At 33.6% G+C, this 20,499-nt stretch overlaps 2 protein-coding genes across 4 annotated transcripts in view; one reads left to right on the top strand and one right to left on the bottom strand.

Moving 5' to 3' along the window:
• The window catches only part of LOC129953849 (cholinephosphotransferase 1), a 37,450-nt gene extending 25,525 nt beyond the window's left edge, over positions 1 to 11,925 (top strand). For 2 of the 3 annotated variants that reach the window (XM_056067354.1, XM_056067352.1), the window contains exons 6-8: positions 4,752 to 4,910; positions 4,995 to 5,159; positions 10,997 to 11,925. In XM_056067354.1, the coding sequence (XP_055923329.1) occupies positions 4,752 to 4,910; positions 4,995 to 5,159; positions 10,997 to 11,218 (546 nt within the window). In that variant the 3' untranslated portion in view covers positions 11,219 to 11,925. Of the gene's footprint in view, positions 1 to 3,807; positions 3,940 to 4,751; positions 4,911 to 4,994; positions 5,160 to 10,996 lie in introns of all 3 variants that reach the window. The other variant, XM_056067353.1, reaches the window with a different exon arrangement.
• Positions 11,926 to 19,140: 7,215 nt separating this feature from the next.
• Positions 19,141 to 19,979, bottom strand: LOC129943162 (uncharacterized). Its single transcript, XM_056052429.1, has 2 exons — positions 19,736 to 19,979; positions 19,141 to 19,677 (listed from the first exon to the last, which is right to left on the bottom strand). The coding sequence occupies exons 1-2, from the start codon at positions 19,865 to 19,867 to the stop codon at positions 19,168 to 19,170; spliced, it is 642 nt and encodes a 213-aa protein (XP_055908404.1). The 5' UTR covers positions 19,868 to 19,979; the 3' UTR covers positions 19,141 to 19,167.
• Positions 19,980 to 20,499: the final 520 nt, after the last annotated feature.

Genomic DNA, 20,499 nt, shown 5'->3' on the forward strand with positions numbered 1-20,499 from the left:
CTTCAAACGTTGCGGAATTGTATAAAGAAACATGGTTTCAACGAAAGAGTATCGCGCAAAAAACAAAAACCTTTCTCTAAAAATTGTGTTTGCACGTGAGACGTGTTTGGATACTTTTTTAGTATTTTAACAGATCCTTCAGAATGTCCGGAACAACAGCCACAATCCGTACCAGAAAATTGATTGATAATATAATATAGAAATTTAATTTGCGTTTGAAAAGAGTAATTTATTAGTCATACCAACAGACTTCAACGGCTTGAATTCGCCAAAGGACTTCTTGTAAACGGTTATTATCATAGATGAGTCAAAGTTCAATATTCATGGCTCGAATAGCAGACAAATGGTTTGGTTTAAGCCGATTACTGAATGCCTTTCGCAAAACACTCGATGAACCGTTAAACAAGATGGTGGATCGCTGATGGTATAGGGTTGTTTTTCAGCAGCTTGAGTCGGGAAACTACACATAATTAAAGAAATTATGGATCACAAGATCTAAATCGATATCCTGAAGACAAATTTAAAAGATAGTGGTGCACAAATGGGTTTAGAAAACAACTTGAATCTTGAGGCCAAAAAAGATCCTAGGGATATAAATAGTTACCGCCCAATCTCTCTACTTCCCTGTCTTTCAAAAGTTCTTGAACAAATTATCGCAAATAGAATTCTAACCAGGTCGCCTTCCGACCAAGGAAAGGGTGCATAGATGCACTCCTTCATATTGACTTTGCTGTAACAAACGGCCTCACAGCGCTCAATCACATTACAATCCTTGCTCTAGACTTCGAAAAGGCTTTCGATCGAATAGGCATTCACCTAATTCTTAACAAATTGAAAAATTGGGGTCTTGGGCGAAAAATCTTTGGATATATTAAATCTTTCTTAACCAATATAAAATTTTGCATCAAAATTCGAAATATTTTTTCTCAAACTAAACCATTCGAAAACGGTATTCCACAAGGATCACTCTTATCAGTCATTTGTTTTGCAATTGCTTTCAACCAGATAAGTAATATTATATTAAAACACAAAGATGTAGATCACTGTATCTATGCGGACGACGTATATATTTTATGTAAATACAATGACCTAGATAAAACAAAATCATTATTTTCCATATTACTTAATGAAATTAACCAATGGTCTTCTACCTAAGGTTCTAATCTTTCTTTGCAAATTAATTCATGTTTGCAGAAAACGTAGAATTAGTCATTAACAACACAAATATAGAAGATGTTGTAGGGCAAATAACAAATATTTTTGGAAACCACATTCTACTTATTTAGAGAAAGAACTAGCATCAAGGCTAAATGTAATTAAATATCTATCGTCTAGTAAAAGTTATGCTCATATTAACTCGCTTTGCCATATTTCTAAAATGTTAATTCTAAGTAAAATTGATTATGCTTTGCCAATCTACGGTTCATGCCCAAGAGCTACAAAAACATCGTGGCAACAACTTACCACCAAGCAGCTCGGAAAAGCCTTGGTGCTTTCCCCACCACATCTATTAAAAACATACTTGCTAAGGCTGAACTACCAACTATAGAAGAGAGATATTTTGAAAATGTTGCTAAGCTTAATGTGAAATTAATTTTTCAAACTGGGTCAGTGATAGATAGTGATATTGCTAATGCAATTTCTCACAAACGTCATAGAAAGCTCCCATCTACAAAATATCCTGAAATCACAAAAGAAACTACAACTATCTCTAACCAGAAACACGAAATTCACACCAACTCAACCACCATGGTCACGTCCCCAGGAAACAATAAACCTCGATCTCCAAGAACTACCTAAAACCAAAACTTGCAATAACATCTATAAAGCCCGTTTCCTAGAGATATTTAATGATCTAATAAAGCCTATAATTTTATATACATAGACGGATCAAAAACAGACGCGAATACTACTTTTGCAGTCCTAGCCCAAGATGGTTCAACTGTCACTCAAGGCATTTTACCAAACATGGCATCAATTTACTCAACCGAAGCGCTAGCTATCTTAGAGGCAAGATACATACATATGTATACAAAAAAATAAAAATGGGCAATCTGCTCCGACAGCTTGTCCAGTGCTAAAAGCCATTGGGAACCCAAGAAACAATACAGACACAATAGCAAAAATTCGGGACACCATATCCGAAGCAAAAACAAAAATTAAACTCATTTGGACCCCAGGTCACAAAGGAATTAACGGAAATGAAAACGCTGTAGGCCCGCCGTACACTTACAATACATATTCCCGCTTTGACCTAAAAAACTACATTGTTAAAATGTATCATAAACTATCTTTGCTTGACTGGGAACATTACAAACACCACTACAGCTCTATCAAGCCGAATAAGATTCAACCAAAATATCCAATTGACATACCAAAATCCTATCTGAAAAAATTCATCCTCCTTCGCCTTGCTCATATCGCCTATAGTCACGAAAATCTACTTAAAAAGGAGCATCCACCCACCTGCCCCAACTGCAATAACATAGTAACTGCAACCCATCTTCTGACGAGAAAGCCGAAAGTTTGCTACAATTTGATCTTTGCACATATTAGCAACAACTTTAATTGTAAATTAATATTTTAAAAATAAAATAAATAAATAATTTTTAACAGGAGACATTTTTTAGTAGGAGACCCTACAATCTCGAGACATTAATCCAATAGCGAATTCGCAAATGCACCATTAAGAACAAAAACGACACAAATAACATTGAAAACTTTGGTAAGGTCAATGCCAAGACGATTGAAAGCTATAATTGCTACCAAAGGTTATGTCACAAAATATTAAAGCCAAATTTTTGACTGAATAAAACAGGGTACGAATACGAAATTGACCCCCTTTTACTATAGTTTTTTCTTTTCTTTACATTTTTCAAGAAGAATGAATTGTACCAACTATAAAAATTCTATAAAATATAATTATGCACTTTGTTCTTTTGTATCTGAAGTCATTTTGGATGAGGAAAACATTCAAACTTTTTATTAAAAGGCTACGAATATTAAATTGGTACACTGTATGTCTAAGCTTTGGAAAGACTTTTAAGTTCAAGTTTTCAAATTTCTGTTGGTTCAAAATGTATTTTGAACGAAATAAAATTACACTCGTCGTCGGTAAAATTTTGGTACGCTCTGAGATTTCTATTCAGTAATAATCTTGTTTGTTGTTAATAAAGGAACAGTTCCTTTTTTTTTGTTTTTATGTCTGAATTGTAATGGTTTGTAAATATGATCATTCTATCTTCCCGCAAGCGTGAATTAGAGGCCAATATAAGCTGCTCTATAGAGGGTACAATATATTGGGAGACATTTTTCGAACATTAAAATTAAAAACTAGATGTTCTCCAAACGACATAAAGACACCGAGGAGAACAAACAAAAATATGTCAAAAGAGGACACACACAATATTTGTTTAATTTATTTCTATATTGGTTATGGTTTTTTTAATTTGTTGTTGTTTTACTCTTCTTCTTTGGTTTCATTATAAAACTTCTATCTATAAGCACGGTCAAAAGCAACTTAATTGCTTATACACTATTATACTAGAAATATATATTTTGAAGCTGACAGACTAAAATAAAACATATTTGTTTAACTTTCCGCACATAATTTTAAAAGCAGTAAATATCTTCTGGAAATAATAATCTCGCACAGAAAAAAAAAGTTTATATTTTTAGTTATTTTTAATTTTGTGTTTTCTTTTTCCAAAATTTTTTCCACAAGCAACAAAATAACAGGAAATTGAAAAAAAAAAAAAATAGAAAAAAAGAAATGCAAACAAAATTTTATATCATTGATTTACCTAGCTTCCATACACAGGACACGATGTAAGAATCATGCCTCTTTGTTTTGCCTCCGGCATTGATACATTACTAGCCCTGCGCTACGCAAAAGTCGTAATGACTGGAGGTTGTGGAAAAAATGGATCATCAGTTGCTGTAAGCAAAATAGAGCAAAAACAAAATTTAAAATTTTATAAATTTAAATTAAAAACAACGAAAATATTTTGTAAATTTGTTAAATGTATTTTTGGATAACTTAACTCTCATAACTTATTTCATGGTGACTTTAATATTTGTAATTTTTGAAATTAAATTATTTAACAAATCTACATAAATATTTTCCAGTGTTAAATAAATTTGGTTAATTAATTTGATTTTTTTGTTAAACCTTTGAATGATGAGAAACGCAAATTATAAAATTAGTGCTATCATATGTTAAAATAATTTATATATATTTTTTTTTTATAATTTATAGTGTGCGCTAAATCACGAATAAATTTAGTTTTGTTATTTGATATGACAATAAAAGTGGTTTAGAAGTAGAGTGTGGGTACACCAAACGAATCAGAAAATTATATAACTTTCTAGGCTTGACATTAAAATGGTTTATGTATTTTTTGTTTGTATTTCTGTAGTAAATTGTAATGTTCCAAGCTTTTTTAACTGGGTTGGATATACTCGTACACTTTATATATTTTGCATGTGCATCTTCTTTATTATCTTTATACATATTTGTTCAATGTGAATTATCATTTAAAATTAATATTTTCACAAATTAAATGTACTTAAATTATTACAAAGCCAAAAGAAGTATTTTGCTAAACAGAAATGAATGAAGGGGTAATTCTTAAAAAAAATGCAGTCAATTCTGTGTGTTGAGAATTACTCTGAATTTTCTTTTGTATAAATTTATTTTTTTAAGGACTTTGTTAACTTGATTTTTTTTTAATTTTTCAAACAAATAAAAGGGCACCAGTGTCCTGTCACCGAGCATACCACTTTCGTTGGTGGTTTTGCCCGCTTTTATAATTGCACAAAAATCACCACAAAGCATCTTCGAACAACATTCGTCCTTATATATTCTAGCCTTTGGAATGGTTGCAGCTAAAGTTACTAATAAACTTGTGGTAAGTTTGCCTGAAAATGAACGATTTAGAAATTAATTGAATTGCTTGAATTTTATTAATCAATATCGATTCGTCAAATTTTAGATAGCTCACATGACGAAAAGCGAAATGGAGTACCTGGATTGGTCACAATTGGGGCCTGCGTTGTTATTCCTGAACCAATACTTCAACTGCGTGGTGCCAGAAATTTGGCTTCTTTGGTTTACACTAATTTGGGGAACACAAGATCTATTGCGCTATTGTTCGCAGGTAATTTATTTATAGTTAATTATATAAAACATAACATATTATTATTATAACATAATATTAATAATTTGATTATTGGGCTTCCTAAAAGAAAGCTGGGGTGGAATCGGCTAAGGTGATTGTTGACTATCAATTTTTTGATAGTCAAATTGATTATCATTTTCATTTCGTCTGCGTAAGATGATTCAACTCAATTCAATTCGATTGAACAATTTCAGATTCAAATTGTCAAAATTCGTTGTTGCCTTGGTGAAATTTTAAATTGATTCTTATAAAATATCTAAATAAAAGTTTCAAATTGGCTGATTTTGAATAAAATTCTTACTTTTCTTGCTTCTTTTCGAATGTCGTAAGCTTAGTCGGTCACAGGAATGTGTTTTTTAAAAGAAACAAAGTGAACTAAGAAAATTTTCCAGTCGTTTGTGTAAGCGTCTGGTAGCTCTATTCAGAATAAACAAATTTGTTTGAAAATGACTATCACATTTTTTTGTGATAGCTTTTTAGGTATCAATTTGACTATCACCTTATGTAGATCAAATTCGATCATTTTGATTGTCATTTATCAACAATCACCTTAGCCGATTCCACCCCTGTATTCGCTTATAATAGTAATTAAAAAATTAAAAACAAATCACACTATTATAGACATTTACAGTCCATACAAAATTTACTATAAACTATTTGATATTTATTTGAACATTTTCACTAAAAGGTTTATTTTTAACCAAACTATAATGTTTTTGATATTTTGTGACATACAGTGGATCACAGCTTATTTATATAGCTTTTAATGAAGTAAGCAATATAATAGACAGTTTTCATAAAGTCGAACACTCACTCTATGCCGACGATTTAATCATTTTTTCTAAAATTAAAGATCTTACAGTACCCGTGGCATGGCTGTGGTTCATCCTCTCCCGAAAAAGGGAAAGGACAACTCTAACCCGTCAAATCTTCGGTCGGTAAGTCTTCTTCCGAGCATCAGCAAAGTTTTAATGACTAAGTGGGCTGCGGACAACAAAATAATTCCGGATAAACAGTTCGGGTTCAAGGCGGGTCATTACACAATTCATGCTGCGTCTAAACTCGTTTCTGATATCCAATGGAATAAATCAAAACAACAATGCACAGGTGCTGTTCTGGTTGATTTGGAAAAGGCCTTTGACACCGTATGGTTAGAGGGTCTTTACCTAAAACTGAGCAGGCTTGGAATAAGCAAGCCATTGTTGTATATACTTTATGATATGCTTAACGGTAGAAAGTTTGTTGTCAAAAGTGGCAATGTAACTTCTACCACAACATTCTCTTCAGCATTTACACCAGCGATCCGATAGGTAGTCTTACAAAGGCAATTGCGTACGCCGACGATCTAATTGCGTACAGAACGGCCCGAAAGGTTGAGGTTATTAGAATTCTCTTGCAGCATGATTTCCACAAGATTTAGCGATATTGCGACGACTGGAAACTGAAAATAAATGTCCAGAAGTCTGAGAAAATTCTGTTCCGGACTCCGTTGGCTAGAGCCACGAGGGATACGTGGAAGAATTGGCGCAAGATGGTCATCGTTGATCTTCACGGGCAGCCATTAGCGATCAAAAGTGTAGTGAAGTACCTCGGTATCTGGTTAGATCAGTATTTATATTTCGACAAACATATAAATGCTGCTCTGACCAGGGCCAGAGGAGCCTTCGCTTTGACGAAACGGCTGTTTTTAGCAGTCGGCTTGACCCCAGAGTGAAGGTAATTTGCTACATGGCCCTCTTACGGCCAATGATCGTTTATGGTTGTCCTGTGTGGTTCAACGTTGCCCCTTCCCAGATGGAGAAGTTTCGGGTGTTCGAGCGGCATGTTTACGACGCTGTACCGGCTTACATCGAACAGCTGAATCTTCTTATGTACATTACTATTCCAACGAGGTCCTATACAGGGCTCGAATCAAGAGAATTGACTCGTTCGAAGCACATTGCAAGAGCTATGTCTTCTACCAACAATTTAATTTTCGGGGCGTTCTATCCGAACGACGAGTATTTTGAAAGTGCACGCTTGAGCGGGTTAATTCCACCAGAGGCATTCCTCTTTTTAGACAGATGCGGTCTGATACAGGATAGATTGGCAGTTCCGTTAATCTACCACATCAGACGAAGAACCGTGGATAGGCGACTCCCGTACAATCGGGACGTCATGGCACAAGGCGGAGCAGAGATCCTTCGGTTCAGTAGGGCTGTGTCCGAACGGGACCGAACTGATAGGGTGAAGCAGGAGAACCAGTTTTGGTGGCTTCAATCGACACTTGATATTGGGTAGTCGGAATGAGTTTTTAAGCCTTGGCCGGCTTACATACTTGTTTTATAGTTTTAGGGTTTAGTTTTAAGTAGAATAGGCATGGTAGCACAAAAAAAATACACAAAAAAAAAATTAAAAACAAAAAAAAATTAAAAACAAAAACAAAAAAAAAAATTGAAAAAAACACAAAAAAAAAGACAATAAAATATAAAAACAAAAAACGTTAGATTTGCTGCTGTGGTTGTTCTAGTTTTAAGTAGTTTAAAGGTAGTTTAAGTTAGCCTTAAGTTTTATATTAAGGACCTTTTTTTAAGTAGTTTTTAAGTAAAAATAAAAAAAGGATCTTGATATTAGTTTTTTTTTCAAAATTTTCTAATAGATACAGAAATAAATAAAATTTAAATGAAGTAAAATAGATATTAGGGCCGAAAGGCATTAGTAGTTAGTGTTATAGTTTAACTTAGAGTGTCCCTATGGGACCATTAAGTTAGTTGTAAGTTATGGATAATTAGGCTAGTTTTATGAATTTTTGTCTAGCTTTAAGATAAGTTTAAGAATGAATGAATAAAAATGAATTTAAAAAAAAGTGCGTTGGACTGTAATGCAAGGGGTCTTGCATTAACTGAAGCTGGGCTTCCTCATTTAACGGACAGAAATAACTTTTTCACAGCCAAAATAATAACAAAAATAAACTCTTTATACATAACATCCATCCATCCAGAAGTCAAACAAATTTTGAAGCGAAAGAGACATCAAAGAATGCAATCTACTTTTTGTAGGGCACTCACGTTCGCAAAGAACTTTGATGTTCCGATCTCTGTTAAACTACGCAATGAGTAGCCAACCACCTTGGAACCTTCCAAGTAACACCTTAAACACCGAACTTTGCAACTATCCAACAAATTCAACCTCTGATGATATGTACTAAAAACTTTTACAAGACATCACAGAAAACTACAAATCTCTTGGATGGAAACTACTGTTTACAAACGCATCCAAAGGGGACACGGACACCTCGTTTGCTGCTGTTAACGCCAACGGTTACGTTGTCTCCAAAGGGCTACTATCCTCTCACACATCCACTTTTACTTCCGAAGAGTTTGCTATATACCAAGCGATAACACACTCCCAGAAAAGAAAAACGATCATATTTTCGGATAGCCTTTCATATATAAAGGCTATATAAAACATTTCGAACAAAATTGAAATAGTAGAAACAATAAGACACCATCTCATCCTAAATCCCGAAACTTTAAAAATTATCTGGATTCCCGGCAACGAAGTAGCTGAAACAGAAGCCAAATCAGCGAAAAAAGAACCATTAAAAGCCTTTTTTCAACACAATAAAAAAGATACTACCAATTTACTTCTAGAAAACTGGAAGTTCAAAAGAAAAGAATCTTGGACAAACTACAACCAAACATGCAAAAATTTAAATCCAAACGGAGACAGAGCAATCTATCCCAGCAACTTATCTTTAAAAAAAAAACTAAAGCTATACATCAAGCTCAGACTGGGCCACTCATACATTACACACAAACACCTGTCCAATAAAGAAGCGAGGATAACTCCACTCTTACAATGACCCACCTTCTTTCCTCTCCAAAAGTCTCTTCAACCTGCGCAAAACTATCAAAGCAATCTTTTGAAAAATATCAATTTTGACAACATACATTTGTTATACAATATAATGACGAAATTATAAAATTGAAAACTCTTATGTAAAAAAATAAAAATAAATAATAATAACAATAACAATAACAACTACCTATGTATATATCTCTTATCTTTTATAATTCAAAACTTAATGGCTGAATCACAAACACGCTTCAGCTTCGTCTGCGTTGCGGTAGGCCTGCTCCGAGGTTGCTTTGAATGACATTTCTATTATTTCATCCCTCCAAAGAGCAAATATTTCGTTTGTTGATATTTTCTTACAGCTGTTGAGCTGTCAGCCAAAGCAAATGTTCAGATAATTGAACTAGAACTTCCGTTTGCAGTCACATTACGTTCTTTTCAGCATTCATTGAATTCTTATGGTTCAACAAGCTGAAGCGTGTATGTGTTTCAGCCATAATTTCCCTAGTAGATAGACCTGGCAGCTAATTTCTAGTTTAAGTTATTATTAAATTTGTAATTTATTTACCGTTTAATAAAATTAATAATAATAATAATAGAACAAAATGAAAACCAATGAATTACCAAAGTTTATTCATTATATTAGATCGATAGATTAGATTCATACTCAAAGTATAATTTTGCATTAAATGGGTACCAAAATATTCTACATACTTACCCTTTTTACTACAAAGAGTAGCATTTGATCAAAACGGTGCAACACATAGTGTAGCAGTTTTTTCATGAAAATCATATCAAGAACAAAGAAAGAAATCCACCAAACAAAATTTTCAATCCTGCTGATGAAAGATTTATCGTGAGAAAAATTAAAGCCATCCCAAAATTATCGGCCCCAAAACTTGCTGCTGAGGTTCATGAAAAATTGGGGAAATATTGTAGCGCTGAAACCATCCGTCGTGTGCTTCGCGACCATGATTTCAATAAGAGAGAGAGAGAAAGACAGCAGTTTCTGGGATTCAGTTATCTTTGCAGATGAGTTTAAATTTAACATTTTTGGCTCTGATGGGATGTCCTACGCCTGGGGAACTCAAAAAGGAGAACCTAAAAGCTACAGTAAAGCATGGAGGAGAAAGAGTCATGGTGTGGGCTTGTATGTCTGCAGCTGGTGTCGGAAATTCATAATTTATTGAGGGAACCATGGACAAAAATATGTACCTTGATATCTAAGAAAAATTTGGTTCCAAGTGCTGAAAAGTTAAGAATTCGTTCGAATTTTCGATTTTACCAGGATATCGACCCGAAACACAAATCAGAAATTGTGCAGACCTGGCTGATTTGGAATTGCCCCACTTGATGACGCCACCGGTACAGTCACCAGATTTTAATGTCATCGAAAACTTATGGGCAGTATTGGATAACAACATTCGAAAACACAAGATTTCGAACAAGAACGAGCTGGAAAAAATAATCTTAAAAGAATGGGGGAAAATAACACCGGAAGTGACCCGTAAGTTAGTAGATTCTATGCCCAAAAGACTGCAAGCGATTGAAAAGGCCAAGGGTTATCATATTTAATATTAAACTGCCACAAGAAAAGGCCAAGGGTTATCATATTTAATATTAAACTGCCACAAGAAGCTCTTAACTTTTTAATTTCTATATGAAATATCTTTGCGTATCAAACAAGCTGTGACTTAGAATTTTATGTTGTTAGTTTTTTAGTTGTTATGTTTTAAAATACCAATGTTTTTAAATAAATTATAGTTCTTTGTTGAAGTGCATTTCGTTTTCTCTCAAGTACACTTGAAAATTTGTTGGTATCGTTCTAAGCTTCTATGCAATTCCTATATGTATTTGAAATCAAGCACAGTATTAAATAAGCTGTGAGCCACTGTACGTAGTTCTTGAGGTTTACTAATCTTTTCTCTTGAGTGGAATATTTCTAGTTTTAATATTTTTTTAACAATTTGTATCTGCAGGTCTGCCTTGAGATTTGTGATCATCTTCACATTCAACTTTTTAAAATACCTTACCCACCTAAAGGGCCATCTACAGTAAGTCAAGGCACAAACCCACCAACAACGAGCCTAAGTATGGGATCAGGAGCAGCCCATGACAAAAACGGTGGAAGCCACCATCGAAAACATGCCAAGCAGTCGAGTAAAAAGCAGCTACAACATAGCAGCAGCGTAGCTCACTAGGGTCTATTAGCAGTATATTAATATTATTATTTAAATAGAAATTTAATAATAGTTGGATATAATTGTTCTTTTATTCACCCTTCAAACTAATTCTTTCTTTTTTTTCCCTTTTTTCAATTGTTATCATAAATCCTTATATGATACAGAGTTCTACTACCTTTTTCAAACTAACAACACCTTCCTTCAGCCAACCTGTTATCTTTTGACTTCCTTGTACATCATCAAGACCCAGAGTGTTATTTTGTTTTTAAGATGATTTGTATGTGTGTTAAATAGAATCAATAAATATTAGAATATAGAAATAAAGTAATAAATTGATTGATGTGTGTACAATTAAATAAACAAAAAAAATATATATATAAAAAGAAAAACAGAATAGCCAAGAGGTTTGCTTTTTAGAGAAGCTTAAAACATAGAACATTTGCTAAGCGAATTATCATCTATAGAATACCTAGTTCTTTGAATTCAGTTCTTATTTTCTTTGAACATATGATTTGGAAAAATAATAACAAACATGATATGTATAATTTTTAAAGAATTATAAAGGAAAATATGAATACAAAATAAAAACAATTGTAGTGTAATGTCTGTTATGTAATACATAATCAATAATCATTGTTCCTTTTTATTTCAAAAATATCAAATTGTGAATTTCTATTTTTTCTTTGTATTTATATAAATTATGTTGCAAACAAAAACTGAAACTTATTTACTACAAAAATAAAATAAACTACTGACAAAAATTTTAGTTTAAAACAATTTGACGAACTTCGTTTGAAAGTTAATAAATATTTTAAATTTGCTAGAAAGTGAAAAAAATCGAAAAATGTAAATCTTAAACAAATCTATGTATAGTTTAATAAATCTAAAACAAAACAAATTTAAATGTATTCACTGACAAACAAACGAGGAAAAAAACTTTTTTTTGCATTAAAGATTCGGTTTTAAATACAAGCAATAGTTTTTTTTTTCTACGAATTTCTCTGTGGTAAAATAAAGCTGGTTGAAAAATTGGAAATTGGAGTGTTGTAAATCGAGCAAATAAAGTCTTGACATTTCTTAAGGTATTTAACTTTTTAAACAGAATTACATCAATTTGAATATGTGTAATTAATAATCTCTAATCTTGTACCGATTCTTCATTTTTGTATTGTTTGTAACTTTCTTTATTTAAAAATAATTTTCCAGTCGAATTCTTTTAAGAATATGATTGGACAGGTTCAGGCGACATAAGGGACTTGAAAGTATGGCAAGTTTCTAGCATCTGATTGGCCAGCTGCCGAAAAATTGCCTTCCAATTAAAGCAACTTTACTGGAAAGTTAGTCAAGAAAATCTCAATAACTATCAAATCAAGTCAACTTATGTCAGAATGACAATCGATCATGTTTTTTTAATTAACTGAAAGTTGAACTTTATTCCTCTACGATTTATTTATTTTTCGCACAATTTCATCTTATATTTTGCGTAAAAGAGTTTCTCGTCAAATTGGAAAAGAAATAAGTAATATTTCTTTACAATACGAAATGCAAGTTGGGATGGACTTGTAGTTTGCCCGAGGACTGTTTTGTAGAAAATAATGGGCAGGTTCAGACAATATAAGGGACTTGATTTCCAGTCAACTTTAATATTTGAACGTAAATTTTGACCAAGGCAACTAGTTAGCTTTTCAAGTGTCATGAATTTTAAATTCAGATCTTTGCTTCGCAAACCTCTACTTTAATTTCGTAGTACAAAAAGTACCAAACTAATTATTTATTATTATTACAAGTCCATCACGATTTGTTTTTTTGTATTGTCAGGAAATATTACTTATTATTATTTTAAGCAGTAAAAAGACTTCAAAGCATTCAAATGACTGCATTATATTGAATGCAATCAAAAGACTTAATGAATGCAAAGAATGTAAAAGACTTTTAAAAGACTTAGAAGAATGAGAGCAGTAAAAAGTAATGCATTCTTTTGACTTTAAGTCTTTTAACTGCTCTAAATGAGTTTTTTTACAAAAGACTTCAAAATTAACTGTGATTTTTTTTGTCGAAGTTACGAGGGGCGTTCAATATATTCTCGGTATCGGGGTGAAGCTGTGGCTATATATATAAATTGACTTATTTATCAAGTAATACTATTATTTTAGTGCATTCATGTAAAATTTCATATAAATGCAGTGGCATAAAAAAGGAACAGACCCCCCGAAGAAGTTCAAAGTCACTCCGTCTGCCGGGAAGCTCATGGCCACAGTTTTTTGGGACTCAAAGGGAATCTTACTCATTGAGTACAAAAAAAAGGTGAAACCATCAACGCCAAATCCTACGCTTCAACTTTGCATAATTTGCGGGAGGAAATTAAAAAGAAAAGACGCTGACAACGCTCCTGTTCACACGGCGCGAGTTTCCAAGGCTGCTGTGCGAGATGGTGGTTTTGAAGAAATTCAACATCCACCCTATAGTCCAGACCTTGCCCCTAGTGATTACTTCCTGTCTCCGGATTTGAAAAAAATGTCTTCGTGGAAAAAGATTTTCGGATGATGAAGAACTCAAGTCGGCAATAAATGGGTATTTTGCAGGGAAAGAGGAAACTTATTTTTTTGAGGGTTTAAAAAAGCTTATCTCAAGATGTAACAAAAATGCATTGATGTTAGGGGAGATAATATTGAAAAATAAAAACAATTTAAATTGAATTCGTATTTTCCTTTATATCGATACCGAGAATATATTGAACGCCCCTCGTAAGTACTGACATGAAGTCAAATTATTCAAAATGTAAGTCTTTTCAATCATTTAACTGCAATATAAAAATGATTGCATTTTTTACAGCTCTGGAAGTTAGGGAAGTAAAGTTCTGGGTTTGCAGTTTATGACACTTGAAAAACTAACTAGTTGACTTGGTCAAAATGTGCGTTCAAGGAATACAGTTGACTGCAAATGAAGTCCCTTATGTTGTCTGAACCTGCCCATTGTTTCTTGAAGTGTCAAATATTGAATTTCTGTAAAAACGTTGATGGGATGTTTATTTATGGAGTGGAGGCGGTTTGTTTTGTTCTCGAATTTCATAAGGTACAAAATTTCCGTTGTTTGGTGATCCGTTGAGCTGAGAACTTCATATCTTAGTTGGAATACATATAATATTTCTCTTTAATTTTGTGAATCATTGAAGTAGTTTGATTCTATAAGATTATAATTCAAATATTAAAGTAAGAAGAGGTTTTCCTCAACGCTGTCAAAACTACTGTGTAAGCTTTTTTATCTATCAAACTCCTTAGGTTTCTTTCCGAGCGGATGGAAAACAACAAAAAGACGAATCTTTCTCACTTTCTTATTACCAACCAATTGCACTTACGTTCCTTCTTTCCAAGGCCATGGAAACGCTGATTAATTATTAGAGACATTTCTCGAAGATCGAAAGCTCTTTAATTACCGACAGTACGGCTTTCGCACTAATAGGTCCACTGGTGATATCATGGTTCATCTCTACGAACAGTGGAACAAATCTTTAAGTAGTTTTGGAGAAAAATAAATTATTGCACTTGATATTTCAAAGGCACTTGATAGGGTTTAGCATCAGGCTCTCTTATCGAAAATGCATGCTTTCGGTTTTCATGAATCCCTCCTTCATTGGATTAGTAATTACCTTTCGAATCGTTTAATACAAGTTGTATTGGATGGATTCAAGTCTGAAAACTACAAAATAAATACTGGTGTACCCCAGGGCTCTGTTCTATCTCCAACACTCTTTCTCATTTTTATTAATGATCTCCTGTCTGCAACTTCTAATCCAATACATTGTTTCGCTGACGATAGTACTGTTAAGGCCCAACTATAATAGACGTGCGCAAAATTGCATTATGGCTATCCGCAGTAATTTCACAAACTTAAGTGAATTTTCGTTGGGTTTTTGACATAAGCTTATGTTTGCTTATGCCTATTATAATTGGGCCTTTAGCTTTTCATATTCGTTTTCAGACTCACATCGATCTTCTTCGGATGTGGAACTGCAACGACAAAATATGATAAGCTCATTAAATTCTGCATTGTACAATGAGGAATACAAAACCATGTGGAATGTCTTGCTAAAAAAGCAATGCTGTCACATACCTGATGTTGCCAAAAATGCCGCATGATGTTTGGGTTTTCTAAGACGATGCAAGAATTTTGTCTACCCTTTGATCTGGCTGTTTGCTACAAGCCTTATTATAAACGTCCAAAGTTTGAGTATTACTGCTGGTGCCCCTGCAATTTTCTTAAGCCTCTTGGGCACTATTGAACGTAGAGCTTTTAGATTGATTGGTGATAATACTTTCGCTTTATAAGTGCCAGTTTGTATTTTGGTTTTGGCATACGAAAGTCTTAAATAATATTTTTTGATTACTCTATTTCCCAATTGATCTAGAGAACGTTTTTTGAGAGCTCGGTATAGGGAGACTCTACAGGGGCGAAATAGCCCACGGTAGCTATACATTTTATATAACGGTTCTTTTTTAAGAGGTATAGAGCTTTATGTTAGCAACTCCTTTTTAAGTGACGACTGTTTTTTGGCACGTCAACAACGCCTGACCAACTCTTCCAGATTGGGCAAAATTTATTTTAAAATCATGGTTCTGTTCAAAATACGTATCGCGCACCCATTTTACTGCCGTTTTTTTGTTGTTTTTATTCCTCAAGTATATTAGTGGTAAGTATGTTCTTTATCTATTTTATATATAAAAAAAAAAACAAAAACTAAAAGAAGTTTGAAAAATTTCGTAGTCCATTTACTTCAGGCCTCCCAACAAATTGGTCATAATAATAGCAACAATTGATTAATTTAACAAAAAACAACACACTTTGATAACCAATTGATTTTTTCTATTTATTAGCAATGAATATTTGCATCCATTCGATTTGGCATAAAGTCTACCAACTTCTTGCCCACACTTCTTGGAGAATTATCCATAGATGCGCTTTGGTGGTAGGTGTATTTTTAATAACCTCAATCTTCAGTTCATTCCAGAGGTTATCATAGGATTTAGATCCGGTGATTGAGAAGGCCATTCCATTACGTCCAATTTTTATCGCTGACACCAGAGCTTTGTTGATTTTGCCGTATTCTTAAGGTCGTTGTCTTGCTGGAAACGCAATTTAAGTGGCATATTTTCGTCAGCCCACGGAAGCATAAAATTTCGCAGTATGTCCACATACGACGACATACTTCTATGTATCTCGATTCTACTTTTGATTCTATTCGAAACTCATTTGCGATGTTTGATAGTTTTAAAAACAAAACAAAAATAAAACATCAAATTTTTGGATAAGATTAATTATTACAAAAATGGAAACCGTTGGAATTTGGTTTAATTTGCAGGGAAATGATGAACGGTACGATCAAATTGAACGCAGAAGCAAATGTGATAATTCCAACATAATGGAGCTGAATGGAAAAAGGTTTGTACATAGATTTATATGTATATGGTAGAATGTATGGTTTGGACTCATTATTAATGTTGTATATACTTTTGTTTTGGTTTTGTTAAGAATTATCGTTTTTCTAAAGACGGGTGTATGTTCTTACTTAACACCATATCATCCGACATGACTACACACAGAAGACAAAATGCTGTTCCGATTATCATTAAGTTATCAGCAACATTGAAATTTTTGGCAACAGGATGTTACCAAAACCAAATCGATGGTGACAAGACCGCTGAAATTGCACAGCAAACCATGACAAAAATACTTTGCCGAAGTTTTGGCTTTAATCGAAAGAGTCATGTGCCCGCTGACGATGAATTTGAAATCAATGAGGAGAGAAACGAAAGTTCAAACGCTATTTTTGGAAAAATCACGAATTCCAGGTGTAATTGGGTGGTAGATGGAACTTATATTTAACATTTTACTTACACCTTAACAAAAACAAAACTTCGCTCGCAAGCACATTTGTTGTATAGTGATTATTTTTGATTTTGCCCTGATTTCAATTCTACTTTCGAGTTACGTAGTTCCTCATTTATTCGCAAGTTCATAAGAATATAGTTGGCACTACTACAACTATTTGATTCTCGTTCGTTCGAAAGTAGTCAAATAGATACATAGTACCAATTTTTCGAATTCGAGCAATTTCATTGTAGAATCGAGTTACATAGTAAGGCCCCTGGACCAACACCCCACCAAGAAAAAAAAAACCCATTACATTATGCTGCCACCTACATGCTTCACGGTTGGTTTTGTGTACCGCGGATTGTAGGCCTCGCATTTTGAGCGATAAACAAACTGTCATCCATTCCGAATAAATTTATTTACGTTTCGTCGCTCCAAAGCACTTTCATCCACTGCTTCTTGGCCTGAAATGGGTTATCTTTCATCTGATGCCTTTTTGCAAAACAGATCCGCTTCTGGGTGTTTATTTTTCTTATCAAGGGCACCTTCCTCGGAGATCGTGCATGAAGGCCAGCATCCAGCAAGATACGACGAACGCCAGAACGGCAGTGCGCCAAATGACTTTTGATATCTCTCTCATGGATTCACCGCTGTTATGCAGAGCAAAACTGCTTCTCGTTGGTCTTCAGTGTAGCGCATCGCACTTCCCATTTCTGTGTCATATTTTAAACAAAATTAGCCTAAAATTTCAAAATTATTCTCAGATTAACAAATCTGAACAACATTTTGACTTTTTTAAGCTAATAACAATTTTTTGTTGCAAATTTTGTAGTTGCTATTTACTACTTATTGGCAATATAATGACCGTTACAATAACACAGCTATTTGTTCACATGTTCGCCTAACTAAAGTGCAGATACAGTATTACCTAAAAGTAAGGAGCGTTGCTATTAATTTGACCACGGCTATTATGTTGAGACACTACTACATTTATAAAAACTGACTGTTTGGTTTGCTTTATGGGTTGGTGGAATAATTGGTTCGTACTTTTTTAAAAGCGTTGATCGTCATAACGTCATAGTCAATTGCATTCATCAATTGAACAAATATGATGTGGAGGATCTGTGGTTTCAACAAGATTTCTCAACATGTCACACTGCTCCTGAAGCAATCGATTTATTGAAGGAAACGTTTGGTAACTATAAAGTTTTACGCTACGGATTGGTAAGTTGGCTTACAAATTTGATTTAACGACGCTTGGCCATTTTCTATAAGAATATTTAAAATGCACTAGTTTACTTCAATTAGCATGAAACGATTGACCACTTGGATGACAACTTTCGCCTTATTATTACCGATGTATGGCCACAAATGTTGGAAAAAGTCATCAAAAATTGGACCTCTAGATAAGACGATAAGACTACGTTCGGCCAGCCATGGTGGTCATTTACAAGAAATCATATTTAAATTATAATGACAGAAGATAATCTTTCAAAAAAAAGTAAATTTCATGTCAATTTAAAAAAAAATGATCTTCGTTTTATTCTTTCAAAACCTCTAAAAAAACACCCTTTACAAATATGTCAATTCTATTTATATTCGTTATATAATGACAACTTATTATGCTTGTAACTTTAGCGTGCTGGAAAAGATTTTGAGTAAACTTGTTTAAAGATACATTTTGTTGTTTTTAAATTAAAGCAAGACTTTCTTCATAAAACAAATGTGTTGATCAAAATCAAAACCCATTTTATCCACTTTTAGTGATTTCGAGTAAATCAAGAAAAACTTATATCTCCTAAACGAAACATTTTTTATAACTTTTTTGTTTGCAGGACTGTTCGAATTGGGATCCTCCACAGTTAATGTTTAGAAATCGTGATCTTAGGGTTTTAGTTTTCGAGTGGTACCAAAAAGAAATATGGATAAAATGGGTTTTGAAAATTACCTCTGGATTTCAATCTAAAATAAAAATTGTTGCAATTGAAAATTAAATTTTATGATGGTAAAACTTCACTTTTATTTTTTTATTTAAGTAACAATACTAAAAAAACTGGTGAGAGGCAATGTGGGTTGAAATGCAAATATTAATAAAATTTTCAGACACGAATTTCGTCGAAAACTGGTTGAGGCTCACATAAAGGGTAGTCATTTTCCACTATGAGCCCTAAATCATTAACGTCTTCTATATTTTTATAGAACTTAAGCTCTTCGATGGACCTCCAGTCTTCTCCATAATGTTTAGTTAGCAAATTGAAGACATCTTTCAACTTTTCCGCTTTAATATTTACTCCCTTTTCTATAATCTGTGGGTCCATCCTTGAAATCTGTTTTTGTTTTTTTAAAATAGATCTCGGAGCTCCTATGTCGGATAAGTAGTATGGTTCACCGCGGACTAAAATGGCCCCACTATTGCTTTTAGTTAAAATGAATCTCTTAGATTCATTGAACTTGAAGTGCCAGGTACCAGTTGGGCGAATATAGTCCATCGTAGAACCTTTCCAGTCGAATACAGGACAGCTTTCATCTCCTAAATGAATAACCGTGGCGCACTCTTCATAAATTTTCTGGTATTCTTGTGGCGTAATGATTGTCTGCTTATGTTTGACCTTAAAAAATTTACCAATTTCAAAAACATTAAAAAAAAAACACTAAAATATAAAATACCTGCTTTTCAACAAGGGCAAAGGCCCGGTCAGGTGGAATATACGAATGTCCAGGTACAGGAAAAATTATTTCTAGGCTTTCTATATTTTGTGGAGCTTTTTTAAAAAGCCAATAAGAAGCCATACCAATCATGATAGAGTTTTTGTTTTGGCCACCGCATCCATCACAGACTAAGCGCACTGTCTTAGCGTGGCTCACATTAAGGCTGCACAAACGGTTGAACACAGCGGAAGCTATCTGATTAGATCCTTTTGCAAACTCATTTTCGGTCCATGTGATGAAAAACAATTTTTTTTTACTCATGGAAGTGTAGTATAAAATTAAGGCAACTATCATTAATAATGTGTAATTCCCCTTATGTTTAGGTTTCAGAGTTTCGTAGCTAGATGTCGCACGCTGAGCGCGAAACTCTGAAACCTGAGACATAGAAGCGAGACAAAAGGTTGTTTGGCTCGCTCTCATAAAAATTTGTATTCTAACGGCTATTCTATTCAACGGACGCGCCCAAGCCAGTCGAATTAGATTTGTAGTCTTTAAATAAGAGTTATATTTTAATAAAGAAATTATATACCACAACGTCAGGTGTGGGGTAATACACCAAAAGAAAACTAAATTATTGTGTATATTACCTCTTTTTGCGGATTTAAAGCCAGCTATGACAAAACTCAACAAAGCACAATTGGTTGAAGCACTTCAGAGCGCTGGAGTAGATGTGCCAGACACGGCTTCTCTAGCTCAACTTCGGGCATTGTATGAAAGTACAG

Source organism: Eupeodes corollae, chromosome 1 (assembly GCF_945859685.1).
Source record: "Eupeodes corollae chromosome 1, idEupCoro1.1, whole genome shotgun sequence".
Classification (NCBI taxonomy): domain Eukaryota; kingdom Metazoa; phylum Arthropoda; class Insecta; order Diptera; family Syrphidae; genus Eupeodes; species Eupeodes corollae.

What these genes read in the sequence shown, in the direction of transcription:
- LOC129943162 (XM_056052429.1), bottom strand. Translation starts at nt 19,867, where the DNA reads ATGATTGGTATGGCTTCTTATTGGCTTTTTAAAAAAGCTCCACAAAAT. An exon ending in TTGCCCTTGTTGAAAAGCAG is followed by an intron (nt 19,678 to 19,735) that starts GTATTTTATATT and finishes AAATTTTTTAAG; the next exon opens with GTCAAACATAAGCAGACAAT.